Source organism: Rhincodon typus, unplaced genomic scaffold (assembly GCF_021869965.1).
Source record: "Rhincodon typus isolate 14 unplaced genomic scaffold, sRhiTyp1.1 hic_rhity00003336, whole genome shotgun sequence".
NCBI lineage: Eukaryota > Metazoa > Chordata > Chondrichthyes > Orectolobiformes > Rhincodontidae > Rhincodon > Rhincodon typus.
In genome coordinates, this window is record NW_025968974.1 from 1 (window position 1) to 18,396 (window position 18,396).

The following is an 18,396-nucleotide window of genomic DNA, read 5'->3' on the forward strand; positions in this document are numbered from 1 at the left end:
CTCAATCAACCAACTCCCTGTGTCTTGATGGGTCCATGTACCTAGTCCTGCTTCTCTTGATTCCTCTCATACCCAACAATTCCCATTTTCTACTCTCTGTAAACTTGATGGTATCCAAAAACTCTGCTGTCTGTGTTTTATCAGGCAACTTTATGTTTGCCGAACACCCCTATGCTAACTTAATTACTTCGGCTCCCAGAACAGCAATGCCTTGATTTTAAACTTCTCATTCTGGTTTTCAAATCCCTTCATTGGCCATGCACTGCAACCGACCACGTCCAATCTCTGAAATCTTATCCAACTCTCACCCCCTGAGCTGACTCTCTCTTGTTCAAACCCCTTGAAGGTCTCTAATTATGATGGCTCCACCAACCAGGCATTCCTTTGCCTAGACCCCATACTGTCAAATAATGTTCCTATACCTCTTCACCAAATCACAGAATCCCTACAGTGTGGAAGCAGGCCATTCTGCCCATCGAGTCCGCATGGACCCTCCTCCTACCCTATCTCTGCATTTCCCATCATAGACGCTCTGGGCAATTTAGCATGGCCAATCCACCTAATGTGCACATCTTTGGATTGTGGGAGGAAACTGGAGCACCCGGAGGAAACCCACGCAGACATGGGGAGAGGCTGGAATTGAATATTCTCATTTCACAGTTTCACCTATTACACAAATGAGGGATGTGGATTGTGTTAACTTGAATATCTCTGGTAGGTTTATTTACAAATAAATTAGTATACACAGCACATAATGATCTCCTGACAAAGCCTGGGACTAAGGTGCTATGGTGCACACGTACAGGGAATTGCCTCATTCACATGTGGAGCTCTTAAATGGACAGTACTCTAATGGTGAAAACATCCTCCAATACTCTTTGAAAACGATCTTTAAAACCCACCTCTTTCATCAAGCGTTTGGTTCTGATCTAATAGATCTCTATGTGGCTTGAATGTCATATTTTGTTTTATCCTGCTCCTGTGACCTTAGCAGGTTTTCGAGAGGCGTGAAGAGGTGGAAAACAATATCTGAGGTGAGAGAAATTTTAATAATATCAGCTAATGTCACCAGGAAGGGAAGTTGAGTAATGCATAGTTTAGAAGGAAAAAAGTCTAGAGAACAAGTGTTGGTCTTGTCGTCATGATGAGCTCAGGGAGGGCAGGAAAGAAGTTGCTCAACCAAGGTGCAGTTTGTAGATTAGGGCTACACCACCACCAGTGTTTCAGTAGGGCTGATGCTAGAAAGTATAGCCAAGTGGTGAAACCACATTAAGGAGAAACATACTGTTACCCTTCAACCATATCAGCATTAAAACAATGATGTCAATAGGATGGGCCACATTAAGGTCATACATGGTGAGGCCCTTATTTGCAAATGAAAGAAGACGTGGAGAGGAAATTAGATGGTAAATTCATTAGCAAAGTCCAGAGGGTTTTAGCTGGGAGGTGCTAGGGAAGAGATTGAAGGAGTGAACTGAGGAACTTTTTTTGTGAATGTTGACACTGCAGGTCTGGAGAAAAAAAAATCTTACAATTCTCGGAGGATGACGCAAAGATATAAAAGGAGAAATAGAAGTATTGCACTCAAATATGTAGCAACAGTCAAAACATATAAGCAACTAGACACTCAATAATTGAGCTACATAGATGTGGTTAATGATTGATGTCAAATTGTTGCCTAGGTGCTGAGATGAGTGGTAGGTGAGATATAAGTTGGCAAAGCAATGAGGTGTGAATTCCAGTAGCTAATATTTCCAGAGGTAATATTGAAAGATCTGTTGCTGGGAGACTAGACTTTCCTATGGAGATAGGTCACTGACACCCGTGGATAGCTCCTCAAATCACTGTGAACAAATATAAAAGATGTAAAGAAGCAAGACTGCACTATTTCAATGTGTAAATGCTGGTAGTTCAAACCTATTCAAAGTTGCTGTTCACAATGTGATTGTTTTAGCTGATGGTTAAAGAAAAAGTCTCTTGTGGTGATATGGCGAAGAAACAACTGTGGTCTCCCCACAATCTGATTCTGGACATGGAGATGGTATTCTGCTGCTGAACTCAAGAGTAATGCTGAGTCTTCCCCAATGACAGGGTCAATGTTTTGTCATTGTCTCTCAATTCTGTTTCAGGGCCATCTCACCTGTCTGTGTTTAATGCACTTAAAACACTTCCCAGCTTACTTCCATGGCTGTAAGCTTTCTTTCTGTTTAAGTTGTTGGTGAACCTTTTCAAGGCAATATAGATTCAATTTAAAAGTGAAATTCCTCAAAGGCAAATTTGCTGAATGCATTTTGTCATGCAGATTGGCATTGAGACAGAAAGAACATCCCTAGGTTAGGCATAAAAAGACTTGTGAGGTTGGGGGGTTGAAATCAGAGTTTCCATTCCGGAACAATATTCTGTCGTTCTAGCTGGAAAATGAGTGTTAATTCAGCACAGCAATGGGATGTGTCTTCTTGTCCCTTATGAGAAATACCTTGCTCATGCTCACTGTCTGGTCTCATGTATGTAGAATGACTATTTTTGTGTGTGGGGATTGTGACTGTTTCTGGCTATGGAGATATATTTGAGATGATTCAATGTTTGTTAAAAAGGGAGCAATATAAAATCAAAATATTTTTAAATATTTCTGGAATGTGTAAAGACTTATTTCAAAAACGAGTTTATAGGACCGAAAACTATACATCTGAACTGTTAACTCAACGTGTATATGTCAGATGATAATAATTGTGATTCAATAAGCTTATATTCGACTCGAATAATTTTTCTTTAAAAATTCATTCACAGGATGTGGCCATCACTGGCCATGCGAGCATTTATTGCCAGAGGGCAGTTAAGAGGCAACCACATTGCTATGGGTCAGGAGTCACATGTCGGGCAGACCAGGTAAGGACAGCAGTTTCCTTCCCTAAAGGACATTAATGAGCCAGATGGGTTTTCCCCAACAATCAACGCTAAGTTTCTTGGTCATATTAATTCCAGACATTTTTTTTGATTGAATCCAAATTCTACCGTCTGCCACAGTGGGATCTATATCTTGGTCTCTGGATTAACAGTCTAGTGACAAACACTGCTAGGCCATCACCTGCCCTTTGAATTGGAATGCTTTTGAGTTTCATCCGTAATACAAACTTTTCAACTGATTTGATCCTTTTCTATGAAGATATCAGATTTTTTTAAATAACAGCAACAGTATATTATTAAGCTATAATCATGATCTCATTGTGGTGCCAAGAAGGATTTGTTTGTCATTAATTATGTTGTCATGAAATATAATTTATAAACTTCTCATTTGGAATATCAACTATTCATTTCATTTAATAATGATCAGTTTTTGATTATGATACTTAAAAATAAACACAACTCCTCTCTATGTTTAAAATGACCTTGCAATGTTATGCTTATTCCTTTTGACACCTAAGTGTTATACAAATGTAAGTGATCCGATCACCTAGTTCAGACATTCCAAGTGTTGTGATCTCCACAAGGAAACCACAAACCAAAATAACCAAATTTACTGAATGATCCCTAAATAAATAAACATCCAACAAGATTTTACATTTTGAAGCTTTTATTTTAAGATGACTCAAAACCAACACAGACTATACAGGAATGAACAAACTATTTATACTTCAAATAAAAAAGGTAAATTTCACATAATATTATCAATAATGATGTGTCTTATGCAACCACAAGCATTTACATCACTCCCTGCTCAAATGTGGCATGACATAGCTACACAATTTCTCAATATGCTATTCTTTATTCATGCAGGGTAAGTCAGGAGTCCTACTGATAAAGGTGTTTTCCTTCAAGTTTCATGGAAATGATTATCATCAGCAAGGAATGCTTCTACAAAACTCCCTCTCCCTTGAGCACAGCAGTTCTGATGGTATAGCTTTGTAACGTTCATAAGACATTGCTGCAATAATTAGGCCATTTGGCCCATCGAATCTGTTCTGCCATTCAATCATGGCTGATACGTTTCTCAACCCTATTTGCTCACTTTCTCGCTGTAGCCTTTGATCCCCTTGACAATCAAGAACCTATCTTATCTCTGTCTTAAATGTACTCAATGACCTGGCCTCCACAGCCTTCTATGGCAATGAATTTCAAGCAACTGATCAAGAACACCCCATGAGAATATCAAACACTGTTTGGCCATTTCTGGGAAAGCAATAAGCTCTATAGTGGCTGCTAATGGTTCATAACTTTGTATGTTGGACAATTTTGGCGAGATTACACATTGCCTCTAAGCACTCCTGTCCCATTTTCTGTCAAACCAGAAAAACTGACCAATTCCTCGTGGTATTTAAATTCAATTAGTAATTCAATTGTTTAATCTCATTCAAAAGAATGCTTTATATTTCTCTGACTTTGCACTGATCATCTTGGCCTTCCCCACCACAAACCCGCTCCCCCAGGACATCCACTTTTAGATATTTGTTTTTGACCACCACAGCTTCTTTCATAACTTCCTGTTTGTACTGGATTGAAGTCAACTGTTGTCACATGGACCGATATTTCTTATTATCCTAGAGGCTTACAATTACCTCTTTACAAACATGCTACCTCCTAAACATTCTTTTCAAATATTTGTTAAAAACAATTACAGATTCCACACATCTTAAGAAATTACAAATTTTCCTTGCTATACTGCTTCCAGCTCAAAGGTCATCTTTAAAGAAATAGAAATATTTATTCAGTTAATGTTAAGATTCAGATACAAAATATTTTTTAATCAACTGTTCACAGATGTTATTACACATCTCTGGAGCAGGTGGGACCTTGAACCTAAGCCTCTTGACTCAGAGATAGGGACACTGCAGCACACACTGGCTTCAGTGATGTGGATTAGTACTGTGCCCTTGCACTGCTGGCTTTCAGTCTGCCTAGACTGATGGCATACAAGTCTCCTCTTAGCTTTAGGAGCCCTACCAGAAATCAATTTGAACAGTCAGTTCAGTTGAGTAAATGTAAACCACAGCCCCAAATCATCCATCTTGTGGTATGCATTGGCCTACAATCGATATTCTTATTTGCGTAAATACAGAAAGGCTACTTGTGTCAGTATTGCTGTTTAGTGCAGAAATTGTACAGAAGGTATGGGTGAAGGAGCCTTTCTCCTCCACCTGGCTTTGCAATACCTGACTGACAGTTTTCAGTGTACACGTCAAAAAATAACATCACTCGTCCTCTTTTATTTAATTCAAAGGTTTGGTAATGCACGATTTTTGTTACTGGCTACTGGAAAAATCTTGACTTTTATAAATTAAAAGAAGGCTGACAGCTTCATTTTTAATAATTGAAGAAGTGTGTCGTTATTCATTTTCTATTGTTTTAATAGTTGTTTATTGCTAGTTTCGTGTTCTGCTCTGATTCTCAATTTCTAACTTAAAGAGATCCCACCTAACTTCTGACGGTTGAAATACCAGTGAGTGTGAAATGGCCAAAATGCTATTGGACCTGTATCAATGTTTAAAAGGGAAAGCTCAGCTGGTCTGGCAGCATCCGTAGAGAGAAATCAGAGTTAACATTTTGGGTCCGTACCAGATACGTTAACTCTGATTTCTCTCCGCAGGTGCCCCCAGACCTGCTGAGTTTTTCCAGCAATTTCTGTTTTTGGTTCTGATTTACAGCATCCACAGTTCTTTCAGTTTTTATTTAACAGGTAAAGGTTTGAAGATCCATCACCAATAGAAATCACACAGCGAGAACTTTAGAAACTTTTTTTGACTGGGTCGTCATCCATCAACATTGGAAAGAAAACAGCACCCTCTGGTGACAAATTCAGACTCCCATAATCTCCAATATCTACATATTGGAGGATCAAAGGGAAGTAGCTGCTATTTGATGGCCCCTAGTGGTTAATATTCTAACCCCATGTTGGTCTTAAAGCATAAAGTTTGGAAATAATGGTTCTGTGACAAAGATGAAGTTATTTTAAACCAAGATTATATGATGAAAAAGGATTGCCTAACTAATTATATAACATAATTTTAATGAAACCACCTGAATGAAATGTTCTTTCCAACTATGGCTGCTTTCTATTTTTGAAATACAAACCTTTGAAACTTTCAAAACAATGTTAAATAGATTTGATGCAATATGATTAGTCATATCTGAAATAATGTTTATTTTTTGCTTTTATGTGAAGATTCAATTATACCAAACAGCAAACTGATCAAGATTGCAGGAATTTGATAAAACTGGGTATTTGTATTCAAGAGGAATAGTTAATAAACCCTTTTTTAAACTCGGCCATTTCAAAACTGCTATTATCCCAAATCTTCAGGCTCAGCCATCAAAATAAACAAATCACAGAAATATAAAATGTGAACAATTTTATGTAGTTTTTGCAATAACTGCCAATAGGTCTTTAGTCACATGGAATGGCCAAGGTAATCATTATGTTTACTTTAAATCACTTTTTGATTCAATATCAAATCAAAATATATTTATCAATGTGGCTCAAGCAATATGGTAGTTCTGTGGTGATCACACTGGACTAGTAATCCAGAAGTCCTAGCTAATGCTTTAGCGGCATAGGTTCAAATCTCACAAAAGCAGCTGGTGGTATTTAAATTCAATTAATAAACCTGAAGATAAAATCTACTATCAACGACAAAGAGCAGGACAATCACCATTGAATCTGGTTCCTAATGTTCTTCCATGAAATGGTGTAGCAAGCCACTCAGTTCAAGGGCAATGAAAGACAGGCAACAAATGCTTGTCTTGCCAGCAACATCCATACCCCATCGAAGAAAATAAGTTTAAAATATCTGCATTGCCTTAAAAACAAGTGAGATCAACAAAAAGAAATGATCCCAAGTATTAGAATTTGAAAATAAATTAATAGAATTTACATAAATAGCTAATCAATTCCAGTGAAAATACATTTATCTGCGCTTTGATGGCTGACAATCGTTCCCCAATGAGGAATGGTCTTGTGGTCTAGCTTCAAATTCTGATTTTTTTTGAGAGAGATTATTTTATACTGGTAATATCTATGGCCAGCAGCAGGGAGAAAAAGGACATGCACCCAAGTGTGACAGAGAGCAGTAAAGTGTTTCAGGTATCTAGCAAGTTTTACCCAATGTTCTCATCCTATCAATTTATGGCTCGACTAATGGTTTGGTTTTGCCAAACATAAAACCATAGAAACCTTCATGAGGGATGGTAACAGGATTATGTTAATGGATTAATAATTTAGAGACAGGAATTCAAACTCCCCACGAAAATCAGCTGTAACGGAGTTGGTCGCACAGTTATCTTTGAACAAAATGTGAGCTGAAGTTGGACTCCAAAATTAAGCTCAGTATTTTGGGCTGCCACAGCCAGTGGAGCAGAGGGGCACCACGGATTAGAGATTAATCCGATGATTTTAAATTGCAGACAGAAAGAGATCCAGTCACACTATTTCTTACAGCAGAGGAGTTATCGTTGGCATCTTGGTCAATAAAAATCCATCAATCAGCATCACTGAAAACAGATTATTTGATAATAATCACATCGCTGCTGTTTGTGGGAGATTTCTGGCGACAGATTGGTTGTCAGGTTTCCACCCAATAACAGCAACTATACTTCAGAAGTACTTCATTGACTGTGAATTGCTTTCAAAACGTCCTGCACTCATGGAAAGTACCAAATAAAATCTTTCTTTATAGCCACCGGGGAGCGGAGATAAATCTGAAAATACAAATGCTAGCATCAGTAATGGTAACCATCAAATTACCAGCTTGTCATAAAAACCTATTTGAATTTCCTACCCCACCCTCAAGTGCCAGTTTGTCTGGCTGACATGTTCCTTCAGACCCACAGCAATGCAGTTGACTGTCTGTCTGTGAACTAGTCTAGCAAGGCACTTATTTGCACAGGAATGACAAATAACGATCCAATGATGTCCATGTCCCATAACTAAATTAAAATAAAACTTAAATCTTTAGATAGTAGGAAAAGGGAATATTATAGCTTGAGGACTCAAGGGATTACGGTCCAAGTTTATGAATAGTAATATACACTGAATGCAACAGCTTTAATGAGAAGTACAACTGTAGTTTGGTTATTTAGTTTCAAAGCAGAAAATGGGAATGTATCAGTTTGGATGAATGTAATTCCCTGGCCCTAAACCACAATGTGCACAGGAGGTCCATAATCAAGCTTCACTGTTGGCATTTGGAAACAATATCTGCTCATATTTTCGAGACAGAGGTTTGTCTTGAAGGCTAGCAATTCCAATAAAATGCTCTGGTAATCTCAGGAATCCAGGGATTTACAGACAAAAATAGAATCATGGTGAATTATACTGACCTACTATCCTCCTGGTAGTTGCATAATACTGTAATCAAGTTGTTGACTAATCATTGCTGTCAATCAGTGGAATGCAGACCCATTCATGACACAGGGATAAACCCAGAGTTGGGAAGCTTTTGGCACTACTGATCCAAATGTTACCTATTCCTCAAGCATGTTACACTTCCCCCATCATGTCCTAAACCTCTCATACGGCTTCCCAAATCCTTACATAATTCAAATGCATCTCCTGAAGTACTCTTCTCCACAGACTCTCAACTTACTTGAGACTTTTCACGCTGCGATTGGATTCTGTTATGTAGTAAGCCATCCTCCTTTATTCTATTTGTCTGCAGCAAGCTGAATCCAGAGTGACAAAGTGGCAGCTGCGTGGACGGTCAGTGGCATCATTTGATTCAAAATAGAATTAAAATTTTCTCCAATAATCAAATGAATATTAAGGAAATACTTGTTAAACATTCTTATTTGAAGTTCTGGGCACAATCTTTGTTAATGTGTTATAGGATTGGGGTGGAGGGATTTTTCTTTTTAAAACCTTATTTGTGAAGACACACACAATGTGTGCATTAACTACTGAAAGAACCGAGCAGAAATTTTTCCATGAACTTAGAAAATCAAGCTGAGCGCTCTATAGATTTATAATACCTTACAAAGATAAGATGAGGTTTAAAAGTGTTACAAAACATAATAAATTTCAATTCTTTGCTAATACCATTCTAAAGGATTCTTACAACACTGCAGGATTAAAGAAAAAAGTCATTTATTTAGACATATGCTTTAAAAATTAACTTTAACAAACACCTGAAGTATAAAGCATAAATATGCTTACACAAAAGTCCATATACAAAACAGCTACATCCTTTCCCTTCACTTCACTGTGGGACAACACAGTAAGCTTGTTCAAGATGGGACTCTCAAATTTAGATGTAATCAAGCTCATTTCAAATTAAAACAATTGCTTCTGGATTTTCCAGAGTATAATTTGATTGAATAATGTGACCTCCAGTCATCACGCTTTTGCTTTATCAACAGCAAAACTGCTGTCAGCAAATGTTTCAAGCTTTTCTCAAAAGATTTCTAGTCAACTTAGTTAAGTTTCCTTTCCCTGATCATCATCTTCTATCTTTTTGATTTCACTCTTTAAATAGTTGATTGCTTCACGACTTGCTTTCAATCTTTCTTTAAACTCTGCAATTTCAAAGCTGGTCTTCTTCTTGGCAGCTTCCAGCTTTTCCCTAGTTTTTACCTCAAGCTCGGCAACTAGAAAACAAACAGTAAAGTTTATCATAATAGGCATAAATTCTGTAAAATTATCAAATTTATTCATTTTTGTACAGAACTACTGACAGTTATTTAACCTGTCACAAAACTGCCTGGCTGCCTTTATACTTTAAAGCTCCTTTATCAATAACTTTGAATCTTTGGATGAATTACACATTGGAAAGGAACTTTGGAGATGGGTTTTATTTACGTAAAGAGAGGTTTTAAAACATAATCCAGACTTGAATCAAGAAGTACCAATAGCTGAAAATGGAAGCCTATTAGAAGTCGCAATAACATACTGATGCACAAGCTTCCTTTTAATGTATCTCAAATTTAACATGTTTCTACAGCAACATTAAGACACAGCTGTACTCTCCAGCTAGCCCAGCAAGGAAGTGCTCCTTCCCAGCTAGTTAAACAAAATGAATATCACAATCAAATCCTATCCTTATGGTCGAGTGCTTTAAAAATAAATACAACTTATAAAGAGAGGAACAGGAAGGAAGAAACTGGAGGAGAAAATGTACTCTATCCAATGAACTACAATAACTAACATAGTCAATATCAATCACTGCTGTTGCATTCCTAGCTGCAATTAATACATGTACCATGTGAGGTGTAATGGAGTAATTCCAACAATCATAGCCTAAGAATAAATCTCTCGTATTTGAAAATAGGTCTCTATAACAGAGTTGGAGAGCAGAAAAGCTGGTCAGGATCTCCAATGCTGACTGCTATCCCAATACATGGATTTCAGTTGAGGATAGAGTTGACCTTGGCTGAGGTACAACTTGCACAGTTACCCTGTCTAAGTTTACATTTGAAAGGCTAAATTAGTAGGTGACTGGAAAATGGCCACTACTTATTGTGAACCATTACCCCTGGAGGATTTGGGCCTGATAAAGATGAATACAGAACAGAATCCCTACCATGTGGAAACAGGCCATTTGGCCCATTGAGTCCACACCGACCCTCTGAACAGCATCCCACCCCCTACCCTATCCCTATAATCTGGCTAATCCACCTCACCTATATCTTTCACTTCCCCAGCATATCACCAAGTGCTTTGTTTATAATTAAATGAGTTACTTTTGAACAAGAGACATGATTGTATAGAGGACCGTAACAAATGTTTTCAAGCAGCAACGTTCAATGAAAAACAGCAATTGTGTTAAAATGACTAGTTATTCAGTTAGTTGGTGTTACAAACCATAATCTGGAAAGTGGAATAAGGCTAGAAATGATCATTATTGGCTGGCACAGAGTCAAATGGCATCTTTCTGTGCTGCAAATCTTTCCATGCAATTTGAATTAAACAATGGTTAACATAGCTAGACAACTTGCAACTCTTCTTCAATTAATGCATCAGGAACTTTTACATCCACCTGAACAGTTAGGGTTTCAATCCAATATCTCATCTAAAACTGGTAGCTCTGAAAGCTTAGTGCCACCTGTGCAGTAGTAAACTATCAGTCCTTATAATATGTTCATGATCTGGAAGATCTGATTTTTGATGCTGATGTATGCTATTAGTGCTCTTGCACTGCTGGCCATAAAACATTTAAGAAAGAAATGGTCTTTTTGTTAAACTGCTCACGTTATTCGTTTTCCTCCTTTACAGTAATTTGCAAGTGTACATTCAAAATATAGTTACTGCACAATGCCTAATCATTTACAACCATTTGGTGCAGATAGCTCTATCTACAAAAATCTAACTTGAAATATCTAATACTCAGGAAATACATTACACAAGTAGCATTTTTAAAAAGCCATAACTGAAGCAACTATATAGAAATTGTGAAAGGCACTACATGAATTTTTTTTTTTTAAACTGTCAGTTGTTACAAAGGCTTTATATTCAAGGAAACAAATGATCAAGAGCACTTTTTAGAATTACATAACTGCACTTTTTATCTAACTTATCTATACAGGTATATCAGCAAGATCTTACACTCAGTTTCATGTTTGTAGGCTCCAAGTGTCAATTGTCGAGATGTTGTCAACAGCTGTTGCATCATTGCAGTAGGATCTTGAAAAATCTAGATCGGAAAATAGGCAAATAGGAAATCAGATTCTCTCGATGTCTTTGCCTATTTAAAAAAATATCAAACTGAAGGTTTGTCTGTCTTTCTGGTCATCTAAAAAGATTTATTGTGCAAAAGATTCTGTTCTGTTCTTCTGAGTTACATTACTTTGTTAGAACGAACATACATATAAGGAACAAAAATAGATCACTCAGCCCAAGCCTGAAATCTACAGCATTGAAATATTCAATATACACAGCAAAATGATAAAGCTGATCTTAACTTCAACTTTATATTCCTGCACAGCCCCGAAAATCTTTCATTCCCTTAGAAATCAAAAATTTATCTGCCTCTGCCATAAAAGTATATAAAGATTCTGCATCCACTGCCTTTTGCGGAAGGGAATTCCAAAGACTCTCAACCCTTAGAGAAAAAGAAATTCTCATTTCTGTCTGAAACAGGCACCACTTTATTTTTAAACCATGAACACGAGTTCTAGATTCTCTCCAGAAGAAACATCCTTTCCGCATCTACATGGTCATGTCCCCGCAGGATCTTGTATGTTTCAATTAAAATACCTTATTCTTCCAAACACCAGAGGGTACAGGTTTGGCCTGTCTAGCTTTTCCTCATAAGGCAATCCACCTATTGCAGGTATGAGTCTGGTGAACCTTCTTTGAATGGCTTCTAATTCATTAGCATCCTTCGATAAGTACAGTGACCCAGATGCGGTCTCACTAATGCCTGCATCACTGAAGCATCATCTCCCTACTCTTGCAATCAATTCCCCTCACAATAAAACAATATTCTATTAGCTCTCCTGATTAGTTGCTGTACATACAGACTAAGCTTGTGCGTTTGATGCACAAGGACACCCAGATCTCTCTGTATCTCAGAGCTCTGCAACTGCTCACCATTTAGTTAATATGCCTTTTTTAAAATCCTTTATGCTAAAATGTACACAATTTCCCACATGGTACTCCATTTGGCACATATTGCAGCCTCACTTAACCTGTCTATATCCCTCTGTAAGCTCCATATCTCCTCTTCATAACTCACTTTCCTAACTATCTTTGCAGGGATTACATACAATTTTGGCCCCCTTAGTTGAGGAGGGATGTGGTTGTGTTGAGGAGGAATGTAGTTGTATTGGAGGCGATTCAAAGGAGGTTCACTAGAAAGATTCCAGAGATGAGGGGTTTGTCATATGGAGAGAGATTGAGCAGCTTAGTCCTATTATTCTCTAGAGTTTCAAAGAATGAAAGGAGATCTAATTGAAATGTATAAGATACTAAAGGGGAATGACAAAGTAGATGTAGATAAGATGTTCCTCATGTAGGGCAATCTTGAACGAGGTCACAGGGTAGCAGATTTAAAACAGAAGTGATGAGGAGAAATTACTTCTCTCAAAAGGCTGTGGATCTGTGAAGTTCATTACTCCAGAATGCAGCAGATGCTAGGGACCTTAAAGTAAATTTAAGGAGATAGATTTTTAATTAGTAACGGGTTGAAGAGTTACAGACGGTGAACAGGAAAGTGGAATTGATGCCAAGTTGAGATTAACCACAATCATATCAAATGCAGAGCAGACTCAAGGAGCTGAATTGCCTACACCTGCTCCTAGTTCTTAAGCTATTATCAGCAAATTTAGCCACCATACCTTTGGTTGCTTCATCCAAATCTTTCAAATGAACTATAAAGAATTGACTAACCCCTGTGGCACACCACTCGACGTCCTGCCAGTTTGAAAAAGACCCACATATTCTACTCCCTGCTTCCTGTGAACCAGCCAATGTGTCACACCCAAAACTGAGAGATTTTATTTTCTGCAAGGTTTTATAGTGTAAAACATTTTCAAACTGCAATTCTTGTGGTCATTCAATTTTTGTACTCTGATCAAGTTAGGTTATGGAACCTAAAGAATATGCAATACTTGTACAGAACACCTGCCATCGCAAAACTGTGACATAGTCCTTCAAATCTGAATTGTATTTAGTAAAGAAACTTTACATTCAGAAACCTGCGAGTTTCTTTTTGTGCTTACCATTTCATCATAAAATTCAGAGACTACTGTCTTTTTGCCCAACATTACATTGCTATCAGACTGAAACAGCTTCAGCAAGTGATAAAGAGTCACCTATTTAACAGAAAGAATCATAGTAAATTATTTAAATATAGAATATTTTAACAACTATCACCAAAATCAATTAGATATCAGCAAGTTAGTCACACAGCAAGGACATTCAAGGCTTTGTGAGTGAATGTATAATCAATAAATTAGTTTTACAGCTGAAGAGAGGTCCTCCTGGCTTGTTGTAACCCACATTCAGGAAATAAAAGTATATAAGTATAAAAGCGCTGGACTAAATAGACGTGCTTGAGAAGCATTATGATAGGGAACATACAATTATTAGGAAAGAATTTCAATGACTATTATCCTTCAGTCCCTCTGAAACTTCACCCATTTCTCTATGGTTTTGGCTGACATGATACAGAGCGGAAAAGTATCCCATTAACTGTAAAGGCAGATCCAATACAAATTTGGGCAGAAACAGATGTCAACTTACAGGATGCTACAATCAAGCCAAAACAATGTTCTGCCTATTGCACAAATCAGTAATATGGAATATGAATTTCGGTGCTGGGGTGAAGCTAGCAATGGCAAATACTAATAGATTGTACTAAACAGCATATCTCCTCAACTGTCTGCAATAAGAACTATGACTATACATTACAATCCTGCATTGCAAAACTTGCATTGCAGAGTCTAAAATTAGATGTGATTCTACAATTGGACAACATTTACTGGGCAATCCAGAATGTGAAAAATTACACTGACAACCAAGTTACAATTGTCAGTAGGGCTCACAATGTGACGCACTTGCATTTACTGGAAGCTACACATCGTAGTAGGCAGGGCCCTGTTCTTTACAGACAGAAATAACATGTGCATGCACTTCATCTGTTTCAACTCAACAAAACAGATGACCGCCATACCTTGGTTCATTTCTTAAGGCAAAGCCCTAACCAATCAGAACGAACCTTGTGGTTTAAGATTTAAACAAAGCTTGATAGTTGATTGTCAAACATCATTAAACGGTACATTCTCTGTGGCAATGCCTCTACCAGAATTCACTCGTCAACCAAGCAGCACTCTCCTCTCACGTACAATAAATGTTGCTTTTTCCTTTGAATCAATATTATTGCAAATTGTACTGATAAGTACAAGGTGAGAAGTCTCAGCAAAATGTGTCTTTTATTCAGCAAAACTCAAGTACACTAACAAATACTATTCCTTGTGACCAAGAGGTTTCTTTTGAAATTCGAAATTAGACATGTTTCTTACCGGCCTTTCATTTGGATCAATGAAGAAAATTTTTATGATAATTTCAAATTCACCCCATCCTGTTTCTGTGATTTCATATGGTGGCTTGGTAACAACTGGAGACAGGAGAGAGAAAGGTAAATCAACTTATTAAAATAGTTTTCAGAAATCTATTGGATTTAAATATTCAAAATATAGAGTAAAATTATAAAGCTGCAAGAAAAAAAGTGTTTTTATTTCTACAATTCCATTGAAATTTTGTCAATTAAAAATACTTGTTCTGGACACGAAGATGACACTAACAAGGCAATATTTAATGTTCATTTCTAGTTGCTTGAGGCTATCAAAAATCAGTCACATTGCGAGGGACTAAAGTCACATGTCGACCAGATTTTTGTTTTTATTTATTTATTTTGTGGAACGTAGGCATCGCTGGCTGGGCCAGCATTTCTTGCCCGTCCCTAGTTGCCCCTTGAGAAGGTGGTGGTGAGCTGCTATCTTGAACCACTGCAGTCCACCTGCTTTTGGTTGACCCACACTGCCATTAGGGAGGAAATTCCAGGATTTTGACCCAGCGACAGTGAAGGTATGGTGATATATTTCCAAGTCAGGATGGTGAGTGGCTTGGAAGGGAACTTGCAGGTGGTGGTCATCCTATGTATCTGCTGTCTTTGTCCTTCTAGATGGAGGTGGTTGTGCATTTGGAATGTGCTGTCTGAGAATCTTGAATGAATTTCTGCAGTGCATCTTGTAGGCAGTAGCAACAGCATGCACAGAGTGCCAGTGGTGGAGGGATTAGATGTAGTGACAATCCAGCGGGCTGCTTTGTCCTGGATGGTATCAAATGTCAAGTGTTGTTCGGGCTGCACTCACCAAACAAGTGGGGAGTATTCCACCACACTCCTGACTTGTGTCTTGTACATGGTGGACAGGCTTTCAGGAGTCAGGAGGTGAGTTACTCGCCACAGTATTCCTAGCCTCTGACCTGCTCTTGTAGCTGCTGTGTTTATGTGGTGACTGTACAGGATAAGCTTGGCTAGGGGAGCAGCAAGGTCTGGAGTACAAGTCTTCAGTACTATTGCTGGAATGTTGTCTAGGCCCATGGCCTTTGCAGTATCCAGTGCCTCCAACCATTTCTTGACATCACGTGCAGCAAATCAAATTGGCTGAAAACTGGTATCTGTTATGCTCGGAACCCCTGGAAGAGGCCAAGATGGATCATCCACTTGGCACTTCTGGCTGAAGATTGCTGCAAAAGCTTCAGCCTTATCTTTTGCACTGATGTGCTGGGCTCCTCCATCATTGAAGATGGGGATATTTGTGGAGCCTTTTCCTCCAGCAAGTTGGTTAATTGTCCACCACCATTCCTGACTGATGCAGCAGGACTTCAGAGCTTAGGTCTGATCTGTTGGTTATGGGATCACTTAGCTCTGTTTATCACTTTCTGCTTATGTTGTTTGACATGCAAGTAGTCTTGTTTGGTGGCTTCATCAGGTTGATATCTCATCTTCAGATATGCCTGATGCTGCTCCTGGCATGCCCTCCTGCACTCTCCATTGAACCAGGCTTGATACCCTGGCTTGATGGTAATGGTTGAGTGGGGGATATGCTAGGCAATGAGGTTATAGGTTGTTCTGTAGTACAATTCTGCTGCTGTTGATGGCCCACACTGCCTCATGGATGCCCAGTCTGGAGTTGCTAGATCTGCGTGAAGTCTGTCCCATTTAGCACAGTGATAGTGACACACAACATGATGGAGGTTATTCTCAATGTGACGGCGGGACTTGGTCTCCACAAGGACTGTGCGATGGTCACTCTTATTGATATTGTCATGGACAGATACATCTGCAGCTGGCAGACTGTTAAGGATGAAGTGAAGTATGTTTTTCCCTCTTGTTGATTCCCCCACCACCTACCGCAAACCCAGTCGAGCAACTGTGTCTTTTAGGACCCAACCAGCTCAATCTGTAGTACTGCTCCTGAGCCACTCCTTCATATAGAGGGATCTAGGCGTATAGATCCACAATTCCCTGAAAGTGACAACACAAGTGGAGAAGGTGGTCAAGGCAGTATATGGCATGCTTGCCTTCATCAACCCAGGCATAGAGTTTAAAACTGGCAACACATGATGTAACTGCACAGAGCTGGAGTCAGTTAGGCTACATATGGAATATTGCGTACAGTTCCAGCTGCCACACTGCCAGAAAGATGTGGAGGTTTTGGAAAGGGTACAGAAAAGATTTACCAGGACGTTGCCTGGTTTGGAGGGTATTAGCTATGAGGACAGTTTGGATAAACCTGGTTTGTTGTCACTTGAACACTGAAGGCTGAGTGAGGATCTGACAGAGTTTACAAAAGTATAAAAGACATGGATAGGTGAATAGTTGGGTTTCTTTCTCCCCCAGATAGAAATGTCAATTACTAGGGGATATGGGTTTAAAGTAAAAAGGGGGCAAGTTTATTAGAGATGTGAGAGGCAAGATTTTTACACAGTGGGTGCTAAGTGCTTGTAATGTGCTGTCAGACGATGTGGTAGAAGCAGATACAATAACAACATTTAACAGGCATCTTGACAGATACATGAATAGGCAGGAAAGAGAGGAATATGGATCATGTAGAGGGAAGGGGTTCTTAGTTTAGAAAGGCATCATGTGTCGGTGGAAGATTGGTGGACTGAAGGGTTTGTTCTTGCACTGTATTGTTCTTCACTCATTGAAGGGCTTTGCTGAACAAGTTCAATGTTTATGATTCCTGTACCTGATGCTGGCTAACAAATGATCTGATTTGCTGAATATAATTTCCTATCAATGTGCAATCAGCAGTCATAGTCCCTGGGTAGTTAGTCTACTATCGTAACCACCGACCTTACCCACAGTATCACTGAAATGGCCAGAAATAATTGGCCTGATATTTCCTTTCACATTCAAATGATAAGGCAGCAGCCAAGATTTTCCATCGTGCAAGAAGGAATTTATACATCTTCATAAGACAGCCAAGTATTAATATGTATCAAATTTCTGTTTTTATGAAAAGATTATTAGAAAGTATGTAGAATCATTAATTGAAACTTAGGACAGGATCCCTTTAACTTTACAGAATGTTTTATCTGAAACTTTTGTTTTAATGACACCTTTTGAAACGACTGAATTGGCATCATATATGCATGGTCAGGATTACCATAGCTATAGCATGCTTTTTGTCTGCATGTATTCATGGTAGATCCTGATAATATCTGCTAATTACATAACAGTTACATGCATAACTGCAGAATTGCTCAATTAACTTCCAATATGCAGTTCTGGCAAAGACTTTACAAGAGAGATATAACCTGTCTATTCAAATACTAACAAATCTGTATGTTTCTAACAGAACAAGGTGTAGAGCTGGACGAACACAGCAGGCCAAGCAGCATCAGAGGAGCAGGAAGGCTGACGTTTCGGGCCTAGACCCTTCTTCAGAGCCTTCCTGCTC

The 18,396-nt window shown here is 38.5% G+C and overlaps 1 protein-coding gene across 1 annotated transcript; it reads right to left on the bottom strand.

The window, feature by feature from the left end:
• Positions 1-9,056: 9,056 nt before the first annotated feature.
• Positions 9,057-15,071, bottom strand: LOC109929487 (YEATS domain-containing protein 4; the record flags this gene model as incomplete). The annotated part of the gene is made up of 4 exons (XM_048593624.1): positions 9,057-9,573; positions 11,528-11,615; positions 13,645-13,737; positions 14,947-15,071. Coding segments are annotated over 4 exons (476 nt in total), but the record flags the coding sequence as incomplete, so codon positions are not given.
• Between the last annotated feature and the right edge of the window lie 3,325 nt (positions 15,072-18,396).